We start from the raw sequence: 16,842 nt of genomic DNA, 5'->3' as shown, positions 1-16,842 counted from the left end.
TTTATGGTACCAGAAGATAGCATTTCTCTCTCTCTCCATTTTTTAGCATCTCTCAGCCTCCAAGCCTCAAGCTGTTTTTGTTGCATATCTTGCCTCTTTTGTCTTTGTGGTTTTTTTTCCAGCTTGTATTCTACAAACTCACATACAGGCATCCTCTGGTCTAAATCCCAGGGAGAATCATGTGCTTGCAACGCCACCTAACAAGTCAACAGCCAGGATCAAAGATCACAACAACAGCTCCCTCTGCTTTCTGCTGTGGAGTTATGCAAGACTTGTTGTGAGAAGAGCTCAACTAGCAGCTGGAACTGATCAAACTCCTGTCTCTCCCATCACCTCCCCCTAAACAATATTGATCTTTTGCCTGCTGGGTTTCATAAGAACCCTTTTCCCCACCTACCCACCCACCCAGTACTATAAAGCTTGCACTCGTGCTCCTTTCCCATTTGTAGCAGAGCTTGGCTGCTGAGATTTCCAGTGTCCCTTGACTGACACGTTTCTTCTTGCTGTTTTTTGAATCCTCATTCTTTGGTGATTATGAAACTTAAAGCTGAAAGAAAGTAGCAAGCCTGACTCTGGCCCCAGAATTCGGGGACTTTTTGTTGTTGTTGTTGTTGGCATGGGCTTTTAAAACTTTGGTTAAAGGGTTTATGAGGACCCTTTTCAGTTTCAGCTTCTACGTCAGTGGTTCTCAACCTGTGGGTCCCAATGTTTTGGACTACAACTACAAGAAATCCCAGACAGTTTACCAGCTGTTAGGATTTCTAGGAGTTGAAGGTCAAAACATCTGGGAAGCCACAGTTGAGAACCACTGTTCTACGTGCTTTAAAGAGTATTCTGTTTGTGGTTCACTTTACATTGTGTGGGATACATTTTATTTCTTCTTTGGGTTTATTGATATTGTATATCTTTGTTGCAGGTACAGAGGAACAAGATGGGAAGCGCAAGGAAACTCCTTGCTTGGCTTGTGCTGGTAGCCCTGGCCCTGTTGAACAGCAGGTGCCAAGCACAACGTGACTGTCAAGTGAGCAATTTCAGAGTGCAGGAAAACTTCGACAAAACCCGAGTAGGTGTTTCATCCCTTTTTATTCTCTTCTATACCGTGCATTTCTAAGTTGTGAGTTGCCTGTCAGTTTCCTTCTCTTGCATTCCAGATGTCTAAATAGAGTAATATTGGAGCCCCCAGCAGCGCAGTGCGTTAAAGCTCTGAGCTGCTGAACTTGTAGACTGAAAGGTCGCAGGTTCGAATCCAAGGAGTGGAGTGAGCACTCGCTGTTAGTTCCAACTTCTGCCAACCTAGCAGTCCGAAAACATGCAAATAGGAGTACCACTCTGGTGGGAAGGTAACAGCATTCCATGCAGTCATGCCAGCCACATGACCTTGGAGGTGTCTATGGACAACACTGGCTCTTTGGTTTAGAAATGGAAATGAGCACCAACCCTCAGAGTCAGACACAACTGGACTTCATGTCAGGGGAAAACCTTTACCTTTTTACCTAGTATATTGTGACCTATTGCTACTTACTTTGCGGCTAAAATCTATGCCCATTCTACACTGTCTATATCCCAGGATCTGATCCCAGATTATTTCCTTTAAACTGGATTATATGAGTCTACACTGCCAGATAATCTGGGATCAGATCCTGGGATATAGGGGCAGTGTGGAAGGGGTCACAAGCCACTTCTATATTTCCCTATATCCCAGGATTTGATCCCAGATTATCTGCTTTGAAATGGATTACCAGTATATGAGTCTAAACTGCCAGATAATCTGGGATAACCAGATAATCTGGGATCAAATTCTGGAATATAGAGCAATGTAGATTCAACCTAAGGGCCCTTCCAGACATCACTAAAACCAAAATTTAATTGGAAACAATTTTCCACAATGCAGAGAAAGAAAGTCATATTAAGTGCCAACCTTTGTTTTTCTTGGGCTGATGCAGAGCAAAAGAGAAAATCAATCAGAATATTACTAGTAATATTGCAGTATAATGTGTTATTATTTCTGATGTAGATGTGGATTTGTTTTGGGGGTTTGGGGGGTTGGCTATTTTTGTCTTTGTTCAGCTTCTCATGGCATTGACTGTTGGCCGATATCTGTTGTAAACCACCCTGCGTCCCCTCGGGAGATAGGGAGGGGTATAAATAAAGCAGCTGCTGCTGCTTCTTCTTTCTTCTTCTTTCTTCTGGAATTTGTACTTAAGCAAAGACTTGTAAAAAGGATAAATTCTTTAGATTGTTGTCCCACCTACCCCAATCAGAACATTAAAACATATTTGGTAAAGTAAAGTAGCTAACATATATGATCACATACATTACATGATTGCAGAATGTTCACAATCAAAGATAGGATTAATCCCTAATTTCCTTGTTTTCTAATGAGCTGCACCACTAGCACGTGTAAAGTGATGCTTAAATCAGTTGTACTATACAACTTCATACTGTTGGTTTCATATGGAGGTGTGGGAATCACCGTGAAAGAGTTCTTAGGGACAATAAATTTCCATGTTCTACTTTACAAATCTCTATGCTTATCCAAGGCAATTGCATTCAGTTTTTTTTTTTATCATGTCAGAAGCGACTTGAGAACATACTGCAAGTTGCTTTTGGTATGAGAGAATTGACTGTCTCCAGAGATGTTGCCCAGAGGACTCCTGGATGTGTTAACTGGGAGGCTTCTCTCATGTCCTCACAAGCTAGAGCTGACAGACAGGAGCTCACCCAGTCTTACAGATTCGAACTAGCAACCTTCAGGTCAGCAGTTCAGCCAGTACAAGGGTACAGTACCACCTATAGACAATGGACACAATTCTATTGCTCTTTCCCACTGACCTCCTGATATTTTGGCTTGGATAATGTTTTTCCCCAAGCCCACCCATCCATTCACCATGTCCACTGTCCTTATCCATTAGCAACTTTATCATAGGCATTTTGGGACAGCTAGGTTGGATGGGCTTTATCTTGGAGTTTTTCTTTCTCATTTGTTCTCCATATTGAATCCATCCCGCGCTTATGATCTTCTCCCTTTACAACGTTTCTCTCTCACTCCCTTGGCCGAAATGCCAAGGTTATCTCTTGCTGAGGGCATTGCAACCTTCTCCTCTCTGAACTTTTGTTATTTAACTAGGTCTTTTGCTGCCAAAACCTATCCCATTGCTTTTATTACATATCTGTCCTTAAATCCCTGACTATCTGTCTGCTCCTGAATCCAACACAAACAAGGTTCTTGTCCTCAACTTCAAAGTTCTCTGTGGCCTTGCACCTTCCCCTCCTCTTATTTCGTGATCATCATACTCAGTCCAAAGGTTTCCTGCTCCCCCTTTGTTGTCCTTATGCCCTTTGCTGTTTCCTAGAATGCCTGCAGGATGCCATCTCTTTTACCAACCTCAAATTCTCAAACACAAACACATACATTCCATTTTCTGTAAAGGCTTTGTTATTAATCTCTATCAAAACTGGAGATCAAGAGAGGAACTTTGCATAGTGTCATCAGCCTTATCCATATCTAGCTTCAAATGTGGATGATATCCAAGGACATTCCCAATTAATTCTCTATATCCACATTTTCAGCTGCTTTCAGCTGCTTTCAAAATATTCCAGTTTCTCTTCCTTCTCCCCATTTTTCTCCTTTGTCCTCTGCTTACTTCATTTCCAACAAATTTCCATTAGTTTGTATTCAATTAACATAGCAAGGGGAGAGTATGAGGGGAAGACTTTTTCTTCCCAGTAGACTTGGGCAAAAGTAAATAGTTGCAAACTGCCACAGTTTGTATGTTCTTTCTCTTCAATCATTGTCACCATCTTGACCACATTCTGCTGTTGTCTGGCCATACATGTTCTTGTTTTCATGTGTGAAATATTGGGGAGTATACTTACCTCTAATAGTGGAAATTGCAAAGGAATACCACCATAAAGGAAGTTTGAGAGGATGGCTCTCTCAAAGAAGCTAGGGCTCAAGTCCTCTAGAATGTTAAGCATGAGGATGTTGTAACAATTTAAACATACACTAAGGCACTTAAATAGGAACCATTTTGGAAAGAAAAATGTTAATAATTACTTCTGGATAACTATCCTGTATGGTTGAGTCTTTCTTTTAAAACTATATGAAGCGACGTTTTGAATTTTCACTACTTTTATAAAAGTTCTGAATTTTGTCACAAGTCTCAGAATGTTAATTTTAAGCAGGATTTGTGAAACTTCCTTGACTGTTATTTTAGGAACATTTTGTCTCAGAATCCAAAAAATGCAAAAATATTTTGGAGTTTCTGTAATTTAAACCCCCACCCCTTCCCACTTGCTTCTAGTTATATTTGGGGAAAATTCTGGTGGCAACTCTACTGCTGCATCTTAGGGACAAATATGCAGCCCTCATTCCTTATACTGTGCCCCTTATCCCTCTACTATACATAGACCCGAGAAATAGGCTTGTGCATTTCGAATGAACCTCAATCCGTTTCTGTTGGCCAGATACTGGTAGACCTCCATATCTGTTTTTGCATGCCTCCTGAAAACGGGTGGGTAGCCGGTTAGCCGTTTTCATACTGCAGCTGGAAAATATGGCTAGATCCAGCCCACTGGCAGCAATTGGGGGGGGGGGGGTCCCCAGGCTTCCCTTCCCATAATTTTAGGCAATGCATTGTTTGCCTTTACATCCTTAATTAAGACATGGATTTAAAAGCATCAGAGTTAAGACACCACTCTTTCTGAAATCCTTTCCCCTTCATTCTGTAGAGGACACCTGGGTTTAAAGACAGGGCTTAAGATACCACTCTTCCTGCAATCCTTTCCCTTTGATCTGTAGAGGAGACTTGGTACATTAAAGCTGTTTCGACTCTATAGGAAACAGACGCTACAGGCGCTGCAAGTGCACACTCTCTCTCCCTGCACGTAGCTTTCTAAGGCATTTTAAGGAGGCTTCCCACTTCCCAGGGAAGGAAGAGCATTGATATGGAGCTCTCCTACTCTGGGCTTCTTTTAAAAGGTCCTCTCTTTTCTCTTGATTTGCATGTCAGGCCCTGCCTGGAGTGGTGCCTTTTTCCCCCTCACGCCTTTCTGCTTTGGGTTTAATGCTTCCTTAAAGCTGTTTCTACTTTTTACTCTAGAGGAGGAGTAATTAGGTGGTAGTAGTTTTCTAAGAATGAGGTTTTTATTTTTGTTTGCTGGCATTACTACTACTACTACTAATAATAATAATAATAATCTTGTAGAAGTATTTTTGTAGGAGAGAAGGGAGGAGAAAAAGAAGCTGAAGGGTGACTCTCCCAAGCCCCAAACTGTGTGTGCACACACCCCACCCATCCTGCATGTTCCAAACTCCCAGTCAGTTCCACTAAATAAAAAGAATCAAGAAAATAAAGGAAAATCAAAAAGAGTAAATAGAAAGGCCAAGCCAAAAAAATATACTGAAGCTAGGACAAAACTGTGATGCCGAATAGGAGAGGTGGAACCGTGATCGGCTGCCACGTGGTCCCATTACGGATGAGAAAACATGATGGCTGGGCCCTTGCTGTTATGGCCAAACTTAGCTAAACAAGCCGGATTGGCCAAAGAGAACCAACCATTCTGAATCTATGTACAAGCCTACTGACAAATACTGTTCTCTTTCTGCAGTATGCTGGCCTTTGGTATGGTATAGCCAAGAAGGACCCTGAAGGATTGTTTCTTCAGGATAATATCATAGCCCAGTTTTTTGTGGATGAAAATGGGAAGATGACTGCTACGGCCAGGGGAAGAGTTGAGCTCTTCAAGTAAGTTACCCAGACTCTTTTTTATTTCTGTGGCCCTACCTACCATTAGACAAACTGAACTGATTCACTCAGGTTTAGAGTCAGATTTAGAGTTTCATGCAAAATATAGCAAGCAAGTTGTCAATTTTGTATTTTTATTACCATTTCATTCTTACTGTATAAAAAGAGTATAGATACCTATGGGATGTTCTGCCTTGTGTGCATGCACTTATTGCATGCTCCTGTTTATGGTCATGCAAGAGAGAAGGCAGTAAAAAATGAGCCTTTTTATCTGTGGCCAATCTTAACTGGCCTTCTGCCCTACCATTAGGCCAATCACTTTGAGTTAGTAGGTGGAGGATGTAGCAGCAGCAGCCGGCCATGATTGTCATCCTCAGTAGGAAGAGAGAGCTATATACTCCATGGGCCTGACCTGTGACCACTAAGCTGTTCTGCTGTCTTCAAATGCAGTGGAGAATGTGGTCCCCTTACCAACACCGAGTGGAGACTGGTGGTTTCATATCAGTGCAATGATGATTCTGCTCCAAATTATAGCCCAAATTTCAAAGGAAATGCTGAGATCCTGAACATTATCCCTTAAATTGGCTCAGCACTTTGGATAGCTCCTTTACAGTTCCCACTAAAATGTGGAATGGATTCATTGAACCCTGCTAACTTTGATATCATGCCATTACTGGGTTTGAGATGAGAGTTAACTGCCAGTCTGATTTCATCTTCATACATTATATTCCTTCATAATGTCGAAATATATTGGACCTGCTTTGCTTCAAAGGATCCTGGATGTTTACTTTCAATCACCCCTACCATTTTGTATTCAACATTTTGTAACAACTACTCCATTCCTATGCTTAAATATTCAAGGATACTCTTGTGACTATCTCTTCCTTTTTTCAGTAACTGGGAGGTATGTGCTGACATGGTTGGCACTTTCACAGAGACAGAGGATCCTGCCAAGTTCAAAATGAAATATTGGGGCATGGCGTCCTATCTTCAGAAGGGAAGTGAGTATTACTTTCTCAGTGTGCTTTGAATGTCATTTTCCTGCTTCTTGGCAGGAGTTTAGACTGGATGGCCCATGAGGTCTCTTCCAACTCTATCATTCTATGATTCTAATTGTGCAATCCTACAATATCCCTTTAAAAGAAAGTCTAACTGGGTCAACTGGGGATTGTAGCCTAAAACATGTAAGAGAGGAGGCTTTTATTCCTCAAATGTACTGTCTCATTCATTGAAGTTTATTGTAGAGCTAGATGGGCCATTTCCAGTCTGTAGACCTATCGTATCACCACACTGGGTTTTTTTTCTTCCTTTTTCCTTCTTAGGGCCCTTCCAGACAGGCCTATATCCCAGGATCTGATCCCAGATTTTCTGTTTATCCCAGATTAACTGGGAGTGCGGACTCATATAATCTAGCAGAAAACCTGGGATCAGATCCTGGGATATAGTGACTGTCTGGAAAGGCCCTTAGAGAAAAATCTACCAGGTAGAAGGACAGAATACTGAAGTCACATCTTTATTTCTGATCTACTTTTTTCTATATGCAATAATTTTGTTAAATGTGATGGATTATTTCAAGTTGGTCATCTGAAATGTATATATTACTTTGATGGGTATATATGCCCACCTAAAGTAAATCTGGACCAGCACTATAGGCATATTAATGTTAGACTGAGGTATAAATAAACATAATAATAACAATAAGGCAGAAGTGACCAATTTGTTCACAATGTTTAGTTCTCACATTTTCTTTATGGAGATACATGTTTTATTCCATGACTGCATTGGAATACAGTAAGACCCCATAATTATAGAATCTACATCCATGGTTTCACTGACCTATACATAGGGAATTTGTTGCACTTTGCTACAGAATTACCTCTAGGTAATTCTGTAGTTACTATAAGGTTGCATTGAGGGGCCTTGCAAATACCTCCAGAGAATACCTCTTTAGAAATCTCATGCTCCTCCAACAGTATTCTATGGTATGATGGATGAAGAAGTGAGATGATTTTAGGGCATAAAGTAGTATATGTGGTTTCATGTAACTGCGGTCCAGACAGGAACATATTCCCCATGAGAGCTATATTGAGTTGTTTCATAATTTTGGTGCTTAATGTTTATGGGAAATCAATACAAAATTTGTGGTTTGTAAAACAAGTAACCAGTGAAGATGAGAAAATGTGAGCTGATGTGAAATTTTATTTTCACACTACATTTAAGTAAGAACGTAGTACCCCATTTCAGCACAGTGACAATACAAATTGGGTTGATCATCATTATCAGTGCTAGAAAAGCAAAAAAAAAATGAGCAAGAAATGAGTAAAACCCACACATCAGATTGGGAGATGCAGGGATGACAAGAAAAACATTAAGAAACCAATGTAGTTTAATGGGTAGGCACCTGAACTGGGAGTTGGAAAATGCAGGTTCAAATCTATATCTCTTTCACTTTCCCGCCCATCTTTCTTTGTGTCTGACCAACCCCATACTGTTGTTATGAAATAAAGTGAGGAGAAGTAGAGTCATGTGCATTAAATGAGCTCATTAAAAGGATAAAATGTTTTTAAAATATTACTTTTGATAGGGTCTCAAAAATAACGGCATCTAAAAGTTTGTGTGCAAAATATTTCTAGCTCTTAAGTCTATCCCATGTTTACTCATTTTTTATTTAAAAAGAAGCACAACGTATTCATGGATATTGCAACCTGTTGTGATAGTAGTATAGAAGAAATCCTTGGTTGTGTAGCAGATTTACTAGGAGTTCCACAATTGTGGAAATTGTGGTCTGCCGTGGTTATGATGGTTCAGCTTTCACAGGCCAGCCCTTGTGTCAGATCTAACTAATTGGACTATGACCCCTACAACTGGATCACACAAAAGATCTATTAGTGCTACAAACTCTTGTTAGAATATCACATACACCAGGATGTAATTTGGATTTGGTATGCACCCCTTTGTAGGAGATCACCTCCTCTCCTTAGCTTTCAGCAGGCACTCAACCTTTGCCCTGCCACAAAGCCAAAAAAAGCAGTTTCCTAAGGGCCTGATCCCAGAGTCCAAAGGACTGCTGTCCTTATCTCTGTTATCAGGCTAAACTATTCAAACCCAGCTCATCCTTTTTCTCATACATCTTCAAACGTGGGCTCTTAAGGTGACCTTTGTACACCTTTATCCCTTTCCTTTTCACATTTTTCAAGACAAAGTGCCCCTTAGCTTTTCTCTTTTTGTGACTTGCAAGAATTTTTCATCCCTTATGTGTTGGCTTAACACTTACTAGAGGCTGTTTACCCAATTCTGAATGCAATTATATTTGCAAGCTTTCCCCAATATGGATCCCTCCGCATATGTAGGATTACACTTCTTATCATCCACCTCGATTGATGGGAGTTGAAAACCAAACATGTGATCACCGCAAACATGTGATTGTGGAATGCTGCATCATAAATTTGCATTTTGTGTGTTTTGCACTTTAAAGCCTCCAGCAATTTATGGAGACCCTATCAATTTCATAGCGTTTTCTTGGGCAAAGGATACACTTACATACTCTTCAGATATTAGGGCTGTGCAAAGTTTCGGAGGTCTGATTCGTAATTCAGAGATTTCTATGATTCACTAATACAAATCTCCAAATTACTAATCGAAACAGGACCCCTCCAAAGCATTACAGAACAAAATGGAAGCCTCCAAAATGTTTCAGAGATATTAGTAAAGATTTCTTGTGTCAGAGCATTTCAAGCTGTGTTTATTTCAGTGTAACATACTCCATAGTTGTCTGGGACGGGAGAGGGCAAGGGGGGGGGGGGGGTGATGTGATTGACAACAGCAACTGCTTCCTTTTTTTTCCTTGTCAGATAGATGCCTTACTTATGTTGTTGCATTGTGCAGAAATTCAATTGTTTATCTCTTATGGGTTTTTTTTAAAAAAAATATTTGTAAGAACTTAAACATTTCCTTAAAATCAGTAAATAACTGAAGTATTCTGAAACTTGCCAGGCTTAAAGTTGTAAATGTCACCTACAAGTGTGCCAAGTTTCATTCTGATAGCTATAAAAATTACAGAGAAATGGGCTTCACATTTTTCCCCATTGCTGCGAATGGAATAAATCTTAATGAAACAATTACAAAGCTTCAGAGATTCGGATTACATAACAAAATGGGACCCTTCTGAATTTTTACAAAATGAAACCGGATCCATCTGAATATCCGAAATAAATTATTAATCTGATTTCAGCCACCTCACAACCTCTATCAGGTATAACAACTCAGTACTTTTAAACAAGAAGATTGATCTGTGTTCGATAAAACCTATTTGTTTTTAAATATTGGAATGCAAGAGCAGCATCTCCTCTGCCACAGAATTAATAAAATCACACAGATCCACCTGCATTTCACAGGATGACGTATGTGTGAGCAGGACTGGAAAGTCCACAGTGTTGGGACAATTTTGCTACGTTTCATGAATCCTTTCCCCATTTCTCCTAGATGATGATCACTGGGTAATAGCCACAGATTATGACACATATGCTCTACATTATGCTTGCCGTTTGGTCAATTATGATGGCACCTGTGCTGACAGCTACTCCTTTGTGTTCTCTCGGGACCCGAACGGGTTATCTCCGGATGTGCAAAGAATTGTCCGACAAAAGCAGACAGAAATCTGCTTAGAGAGACAGTACAGAGTCATTGTTCACAATGGTAAGGACTCTTTTAACTTGAATTTTACAGAAATGTTGGTTATGGGGGTGGGGGTGTGTGTGGAGATGAAACAAGGGTAATTTAAAAATTCTGCTGCCAACAAGAACAGGGGCACAAACTAACCCACACTGGGTTAGTAATTTTCACATCACCCCCCTTAATTTACTGTACTATTTGGCTCACAGATTCTTTATCTTCAGGCCCTCCTATTCCCTATTAATACTTAAATGTCAAATACAGCATAGTAGCAAGGACCACCATGGAAATCACCATCTTAACTAGCAGTAAATGTTGATGTGGACTAAAATGAATAGCACATACCATTATTGTGAGGTTCACAGATTGTGTACTATCCCATGGCTCAAAAGGAAAAAAGGATATTTGTTTCAACCTATTATAACCTAATTGGAACCTAGCATTGTCAAAACATAGACTTCTCCACCTTCAAAACAGCATGCCAATTTCTGAAACTTTCTGGCAATTTTGGGAACTTGGTTAAGTTCACTTATCGTTCTCTCTGAGAATATGCCCATATTCTACCAACATAGTTACAAATTCTACATTGTCATTTAGTTACAAATATGTAATTCAGCAACATCTTCTGTCTCAACTACCTCCCAGACTACTTTGCCAGGCAACAGCCACATATAGAGATATAGGCCTTTTCATTTGGTGATGGGTTCAGGAGCATAGCATTTCCACCTTCCCCCTCCCACCAGATAAGGCTGCAATAAAGAAGTATAAGAGGAATCCCACTTCTTATTATTGCAGCTTCGCTCACTGGTGGGAGGCAGATGAAAATGTATCATCTCTTTCTCTTGATGTGGCTGCTGCCTGGTAAAGTAGGTTTGGGAGAGCATTTCTGATCATGCCAGTAGCGCCACGATCATTACTATGTAGTGCTAATGAATATGGAACAATTTTGGATCTGTAATTGCAGTACAGAGTGCCAGTCTGCTCTCTTTTTTTTAAAGTACACCCAAAAAGACTATTTCTTTTATTACTTTTATATTCCACTTTTCTCCCACATTGTTGTTCTCACACAATCTTCCATCCCGACACAGCATAATTTCAGTATGGATGTTTTATATTGTGTCTTTAGGCCATATCCACAGTTTAAATTGTTAAGCATAAAGGGGTTGAAGTATCAAATTGCAATTAACCTTCAGAACTCCCCAAAAACCTATTTGGAAAGTTTCCTCACAACAAGGTTTTTGGGGGAGAGAGGAATTACAGCTGTTTCCCCCCTCCCACTGGTTTCTACTAGAATTCCAGCATTATTTTCTATTCTTAAAATCTAGAATCAGATCTATAATCTACATCCTGACTAAACCAGACAGCTCTTCACTTCCTTGACTACAACTTGACTGTAGTCATCTGACTAATTAACTGTTTCTCTTTGTATTTTTGGATAAGAACTTTGATCAGGGTTTTTGATTGTTTGTTCTTTCTTTCTGATTCTTTTTCTTTTTAGGATACTGCTCTTCTTAAGAAGAATGTACTCTATGGGAGCCATTACATAGCTGTAAAATGTATAAACTGTTTTGTCGGAAGGCATTCAAGGGGATTCATTTAGTGAATACATTTATCTGAATTGTGCCATTTATTTTGCTAGCAAGTAAGTGGGATTTAATAAAGGGAAATTATTGGAATGGCATACTACTTGCATTGCAAACACATTACCAGTGGATTTCGATTCATAGTATGTAATCTGACACACAGACCACTTACCTCCTTTTAATATTATAGCTTGCACCTTATTAAAAATCTGCAAACGTTTATGACTTTGAAATGTAATGCGCCTATTACCCCAACCCATTTCAATATTGGTCTTTCCTACCCAACTCTATCCTGGCAATTTTATATCACCACAATTAAGCAAAGACTTTCTCAATGTGTTGGTAGTAATTAGTGTTGGACTAGCACAGTTGTTCCCAACCTGTGGTCCATGGACCACCAGTAGTCCCCAAGAAATAAAATATGGTCCACAGCCTCACCGTTACTACACCATTGCAATAAGAGCGATTGATCTCATGAAACCCTTTTATAGTGCCGAGGCAACGGGGATGTCGGGGGCGGGGGGAGAGAGAGTCTGACTACCCACAAAAGGTGCGACAACAAGCCTCCTGACTGCTGCTTCTCCTCCTCCTCCCTCCCTCTGAGCAGAGTTGTTCCATGTGGCGCCTGGAAGTGGGGCGCCTTGGTGTCTTCATTTTTAGGCCTATTCTTGGTGCTGATTCAGAAAATTGCATTGGACAGACCACATCAGCTCTAGATTATTAAATATGGTTTTCTGTGGGTGATCAGATGGCAACTACTGGATGGTGTATGTTCTGTATCAGAAACTAGGGCTGATGTGGGTTATCTAATGATATTTTCTGAATCAGAACCAACCTGAATCTAAAGTTGACCAAAAACTGATTCGTAACCCTTTTAGTACTAATGTTAGAGAGTGGTCACTGGTCAAAGTAGTCCCTGGTCAAAAAAAGATTGGGAACCATTGGACTAAAACATGTTGCCTACAGAAAGAGGGCTAGACATATTGTGTCTCACCACCAACCTTGCACTCTTGCAACTCAGAAATGCCCATTGGGGGGGGGGGGGAGTTGAATGGTTTAAAAATTTTTTTTGAGAAGCGGGGAGAAAGCATTGGGAGACATAGGTACATGATGATGCAACATTACTATGCTACTACAACTCTCAGTGTATGACTTTAGCTGCAATTACTTTGTTTATTAGTGTTTTTAACCAACAATGAAATAAAAAAACGAAAACACATAATAACGTGACAGTAAGGGGGGGAATAGGGAATTGGGATAATAACAGAGTAATATTAGACAAAACAAAACAAGCACAAAGGGACCCAACCACCACACCAGCTTAAAATAACATTGACTTCCATCTCTGCACAGTATCTTGTGGATTTCTTAATTAATTCTAAACTATGTTGTAGTTCTTTGACCGGTTCTTTCTAGTGTCTCTACTTTATAGATTCGTCTTAAAACACCTAATTCAGTATCTTATAGGTCTTGTCTTATATTCTATTCTAAATAATCACATTATATTTTTCTTCCTTCAGATAGTTTTTGACCATTTCCCAGTTTGTCTGTTTCATCGGTTTGCCGTGGTTGTTTTGTAGTAAATATGTTAGTTTGTCCATGTTCATAATCTCCCAGACTTGTTTTATTTTCCCGTTATTTGGTTCCTGTTTTAATTTATTCTCATTTATATTAATTTCTTCATATATTTTATTCTTTGTCTCGTTTTTTAATTTATTTTTCTGGGCATTTTGTTGGATAAAATGTCCACGCATATATGCTTTGCTCGCATCCCAGATTGTTTGTGAAGGGACATCTGTTGTGTTGTTTATTTCAAAATATTCTTTGAGAATTTTTTTGTTTTTTATGATATCTTCTTCTGTTTTGATAAGATTTCCATTTAGTCTCCAATTAAAGTTTCTCCGTGCCTTATTTATTATGAATTCTATTGGACAATGGTCCGAGATATATTGGGGAAGAATTTTAATTTTTCCTAATTTGAGGATCAATGGGGGGGGGGGGGTCATCCAAACCATGTCTATTCTAGTCCAAATGTAATGTCTGCTCGAAAAATAGGTAAAATCTCTTTCTTTTTCATGGTGAGACCTCCATGCATCTCTTAGTTCCCATTCGTGAAGTGCCTTCCTGAAATTATTTGGCAGTTTACCTGATTTTGATTTTTTTTCTTTTTCCTTTCTTCTTTTAACGAGGCTCCTTTTTTATCTAGTTCTGGGTCAATTATTCCATTAAAGTCTCCCAAGATTATCAAGTCATCATATTCTTGCTCATCTATTTCCTTTTTTAGATTTTCGAGGAAAGTTGTTTTGGAACCATTTGGTGCGTATATGTTGCAAATTAGAATTGTCTGGTTGTGTAGCCTGATTTTTGCGCCCACCCATCTGCCGTCCTCATCTTTAAAGGCTGGCAAAGGGTTTAATTTCTCGTTGATGTATAAGACTACCCCCCCTTTTTTTTCCTTAGCTGAGGAAGAGAATTCTATACCTAATCTTTTTTGGGATAACAGTGCGGAGTGTCTATGGCAGATGTGAGTTTCTTGGAGGGCGATTAAATCAAATCTCGACTTCTTTAGGTGATTGAATAGTCTATTTCTTTTATTAGGTGAATTTAATCCATTAATATTATTTGAGTGACATTTTAATTCCATACTTTGTTTCTAGTCTTCTTTTCCTTCTAGTTCTTCTAAATCTATTAGGTTTGGCGGCTGTGTCCCGAGTTTAGTAGTATATTTTTCTGGGGAGGTGGCTCTCGCTCTTTTCTTTTCTCTTTCTCGTTCTTCTTCCAGTGGACTGATGGTTGGATTGGGTTTCGTTTTTAATTTCATTAACATTTTATAGAATTCCTTGGCTTTTTCTTCAGTTATAATCCAATGTTGTTCTTGTTTATAGGTGGTCATAATACCTTCTTTTCTTTCCCACCTGAATCTAATTTGTCGTTTCTTGAGTTCTTCCGTGAGAAAGAGGTATTTCTTCCATTTTTGCATCATACTTGATGAATATTCTTTGAGAATTGTTACTTTTGTTCCTTTAAACCTAATAGTGTTTTTTTACTAAGTCTCAATACCTCTTCTCTTATCTTCCTTCTATCAAACTGTACCACCACATCTCTAGCTACTTTGTTTCTCTTAGAAAAGTTCGTAGTTACTCTAAATGCTCTCTCTAAGCTATTCTCCATTTCTTCATCCTGAATTTGTAGCAGGTCTGCTAGGATTTGGGTTACAATTTGTTTTATATTTTCTTTTGGTTCTTCTACTATACTTCTTATTCTTATTTGGTACTCTAATTCTTTCCTTTCTAAAATTTCCTGTCTTTCTTCTAATTTGGCACTCTTTAATTCCAATTTTTCTAATTTAGATTTGAAATTATCTTGTGTTTTTTCTAGTTTCTCTTTAATCTCTTTGATATCTTCCTGCAGACCCTTCATTTCTTTTTTCATTTCTGTGAATTCTTCAGTTAGGTCATTCTTCATTGTTAACATTTGGTCCTGAAACATTTTTTGATTGTCAACAATTCTCTGGAGTTCCCTCATTACGTTTTTCAAGTTTACTTCCTCTGGAATTGATCCTCTCCTTGAGGCGGATTTTTTATCCTCCATCTTCGTTTTTGGGGTGGCCATCTTTATTTGGTGTTATGTCTTCTTTGTTTTTTCTTGATCAATTGGGCGAATTTAAGTATTAAATCGTTAACAATATTTCCTCTACTGTACCAATTGATCCTATTTGTCTGTTGTGGGGGAGAGAAAAGTCAGAGAAAGAGTCACTACACCTTTTTTCCAAATGTCACACTTAATCTGGTGGGGGAGGTAAACTCTATAGGGTTGGTGTGTTATATGATAAAATTGATGTTAAGTTATATATTAGTTTATATACCCAAATCACAATTTTTTTCCCTTTTTTCCTCCCCTCCTCCTCCTCCTTTCCCTCCTCTTCTCTTCCCCTGCTTGGCCCCTCTTATTTTATCAGTTTATAGAGATTTTTCTTATTCCCTCCTTATTCCCTCTTATCTTATTTCCGTCCCTCTCCAGATTCTTTTATTCACTTTTCCTCGTTCATTCAGTTTCTTATACTTCTTCTCTTCATCCGTCTCCTCTTTCCACTGGCCCCCACTTCGTCTGCTTCTCGTCCTCGATTCTCACCTCATTCCTCCCTTTCCTCGCTATCCCCTTCCGCTGCTCCGTCAGTTTCGTCTGCTTCTCGTCCTCGCCTCACTCCACACGTCTCCCACCTGGGCCGACTGTCCTCTTGTCACTCACTTCTTTCCTCTCCGTCGAGTCGTCTACTTCTCGTCCTCGACACAGACTTTTGCGTATTTCTCACCTCCTGTCACTTCTTTCTCCCTTCTCTCCGCTTTTCCGTGTTCCGCAAACTCCCGCTTATCCTAACTCCTCAGTCCTCCTGGACTCTATGGTTGGCCTACCGTGAGTCTTAGGGTACTTTCTTGCTTCCTTACTTCCTCTTTTCTTTATTTCTTCCACTGTTCCCTTTCCGGCTCACTCCCTTTCCGGCTCTCTCACGTCCATCCGGGGTCTCGGACTTCTCCGTGACGTCAGCACTCCACTAGACCAAACAAACCGGCCTCAAGGTCAATCCTCCGCTCCTCTTCCTCCCACCTGGCAATCCTCCAAGTAGGTTTTTTATATAACAGTATATCCGTACAATAAATGAATCTGACCTTTATTTCGTCTTATTTCTTCTAATTTGGTCAGCGATTTTCTTATATAGATTTTAGCTTATATTGACTGAATTTTCGCTCCTTCCCGTCCCTTTTAGATTTTTCTTTAATCAGTTAAGGAAGTTAAGAGAGTTCTCTTGGAGGGAGAATAGCATACCTTGCTCTCTTTTATCG

At 39.5% G+C, this 16,842-nt stretch overlaps 1 protein-coding gene across 1 annotated transcript; it reads left to right on the top strand.

Annotated features, from left to right (window-relative positions):
• Positions 1–389: 389 nt before the first annotated feature.
• Positions 390–12,221, top strand: rbp4 (retinol binding protein 4). Its single transcript, XM_003223784.3, has 6 exons — positions 390–528; positions 917–1,063; positions 5,611–5,747; positions 6,642–6,748; positions 10,230–10,442; positions 11,917–12,221. The coding sequence occupies exons 2-6, from the start codon at positions 932–934 to the stop codon at positions 11,931–11,933; spliced, it is 606 nt and encodes a 201-aa protein (XP_003223832.1). The 5' UTR covers positions 390–528; positions 917–931; the 3' UTR covers positions 11,934–12,221.
• Positions 12,222–16,842: the final 4,621 nt, after the last annotated feature.

The sequence above is a fragment of the Anolis carolinensis genome, chromosome 3, assembly GCF_035594765.1.
Source record: "Anolis carolinensis isolate JA03-04 chromosome 3, rAnoCar3.1.pri, whole genome shotgun sequence".
Taxonomy (NCBI): Eukaryota; Metazoa; Chordata; class Lepidosauria; order Squamata; family Dactyloidae; genus Anolis; species Anolis carolinensis.
Note: the sequence above shows the minus strand (reverse complement) of the source record. Positions and strands in the feature narration are given on the sequence as shown.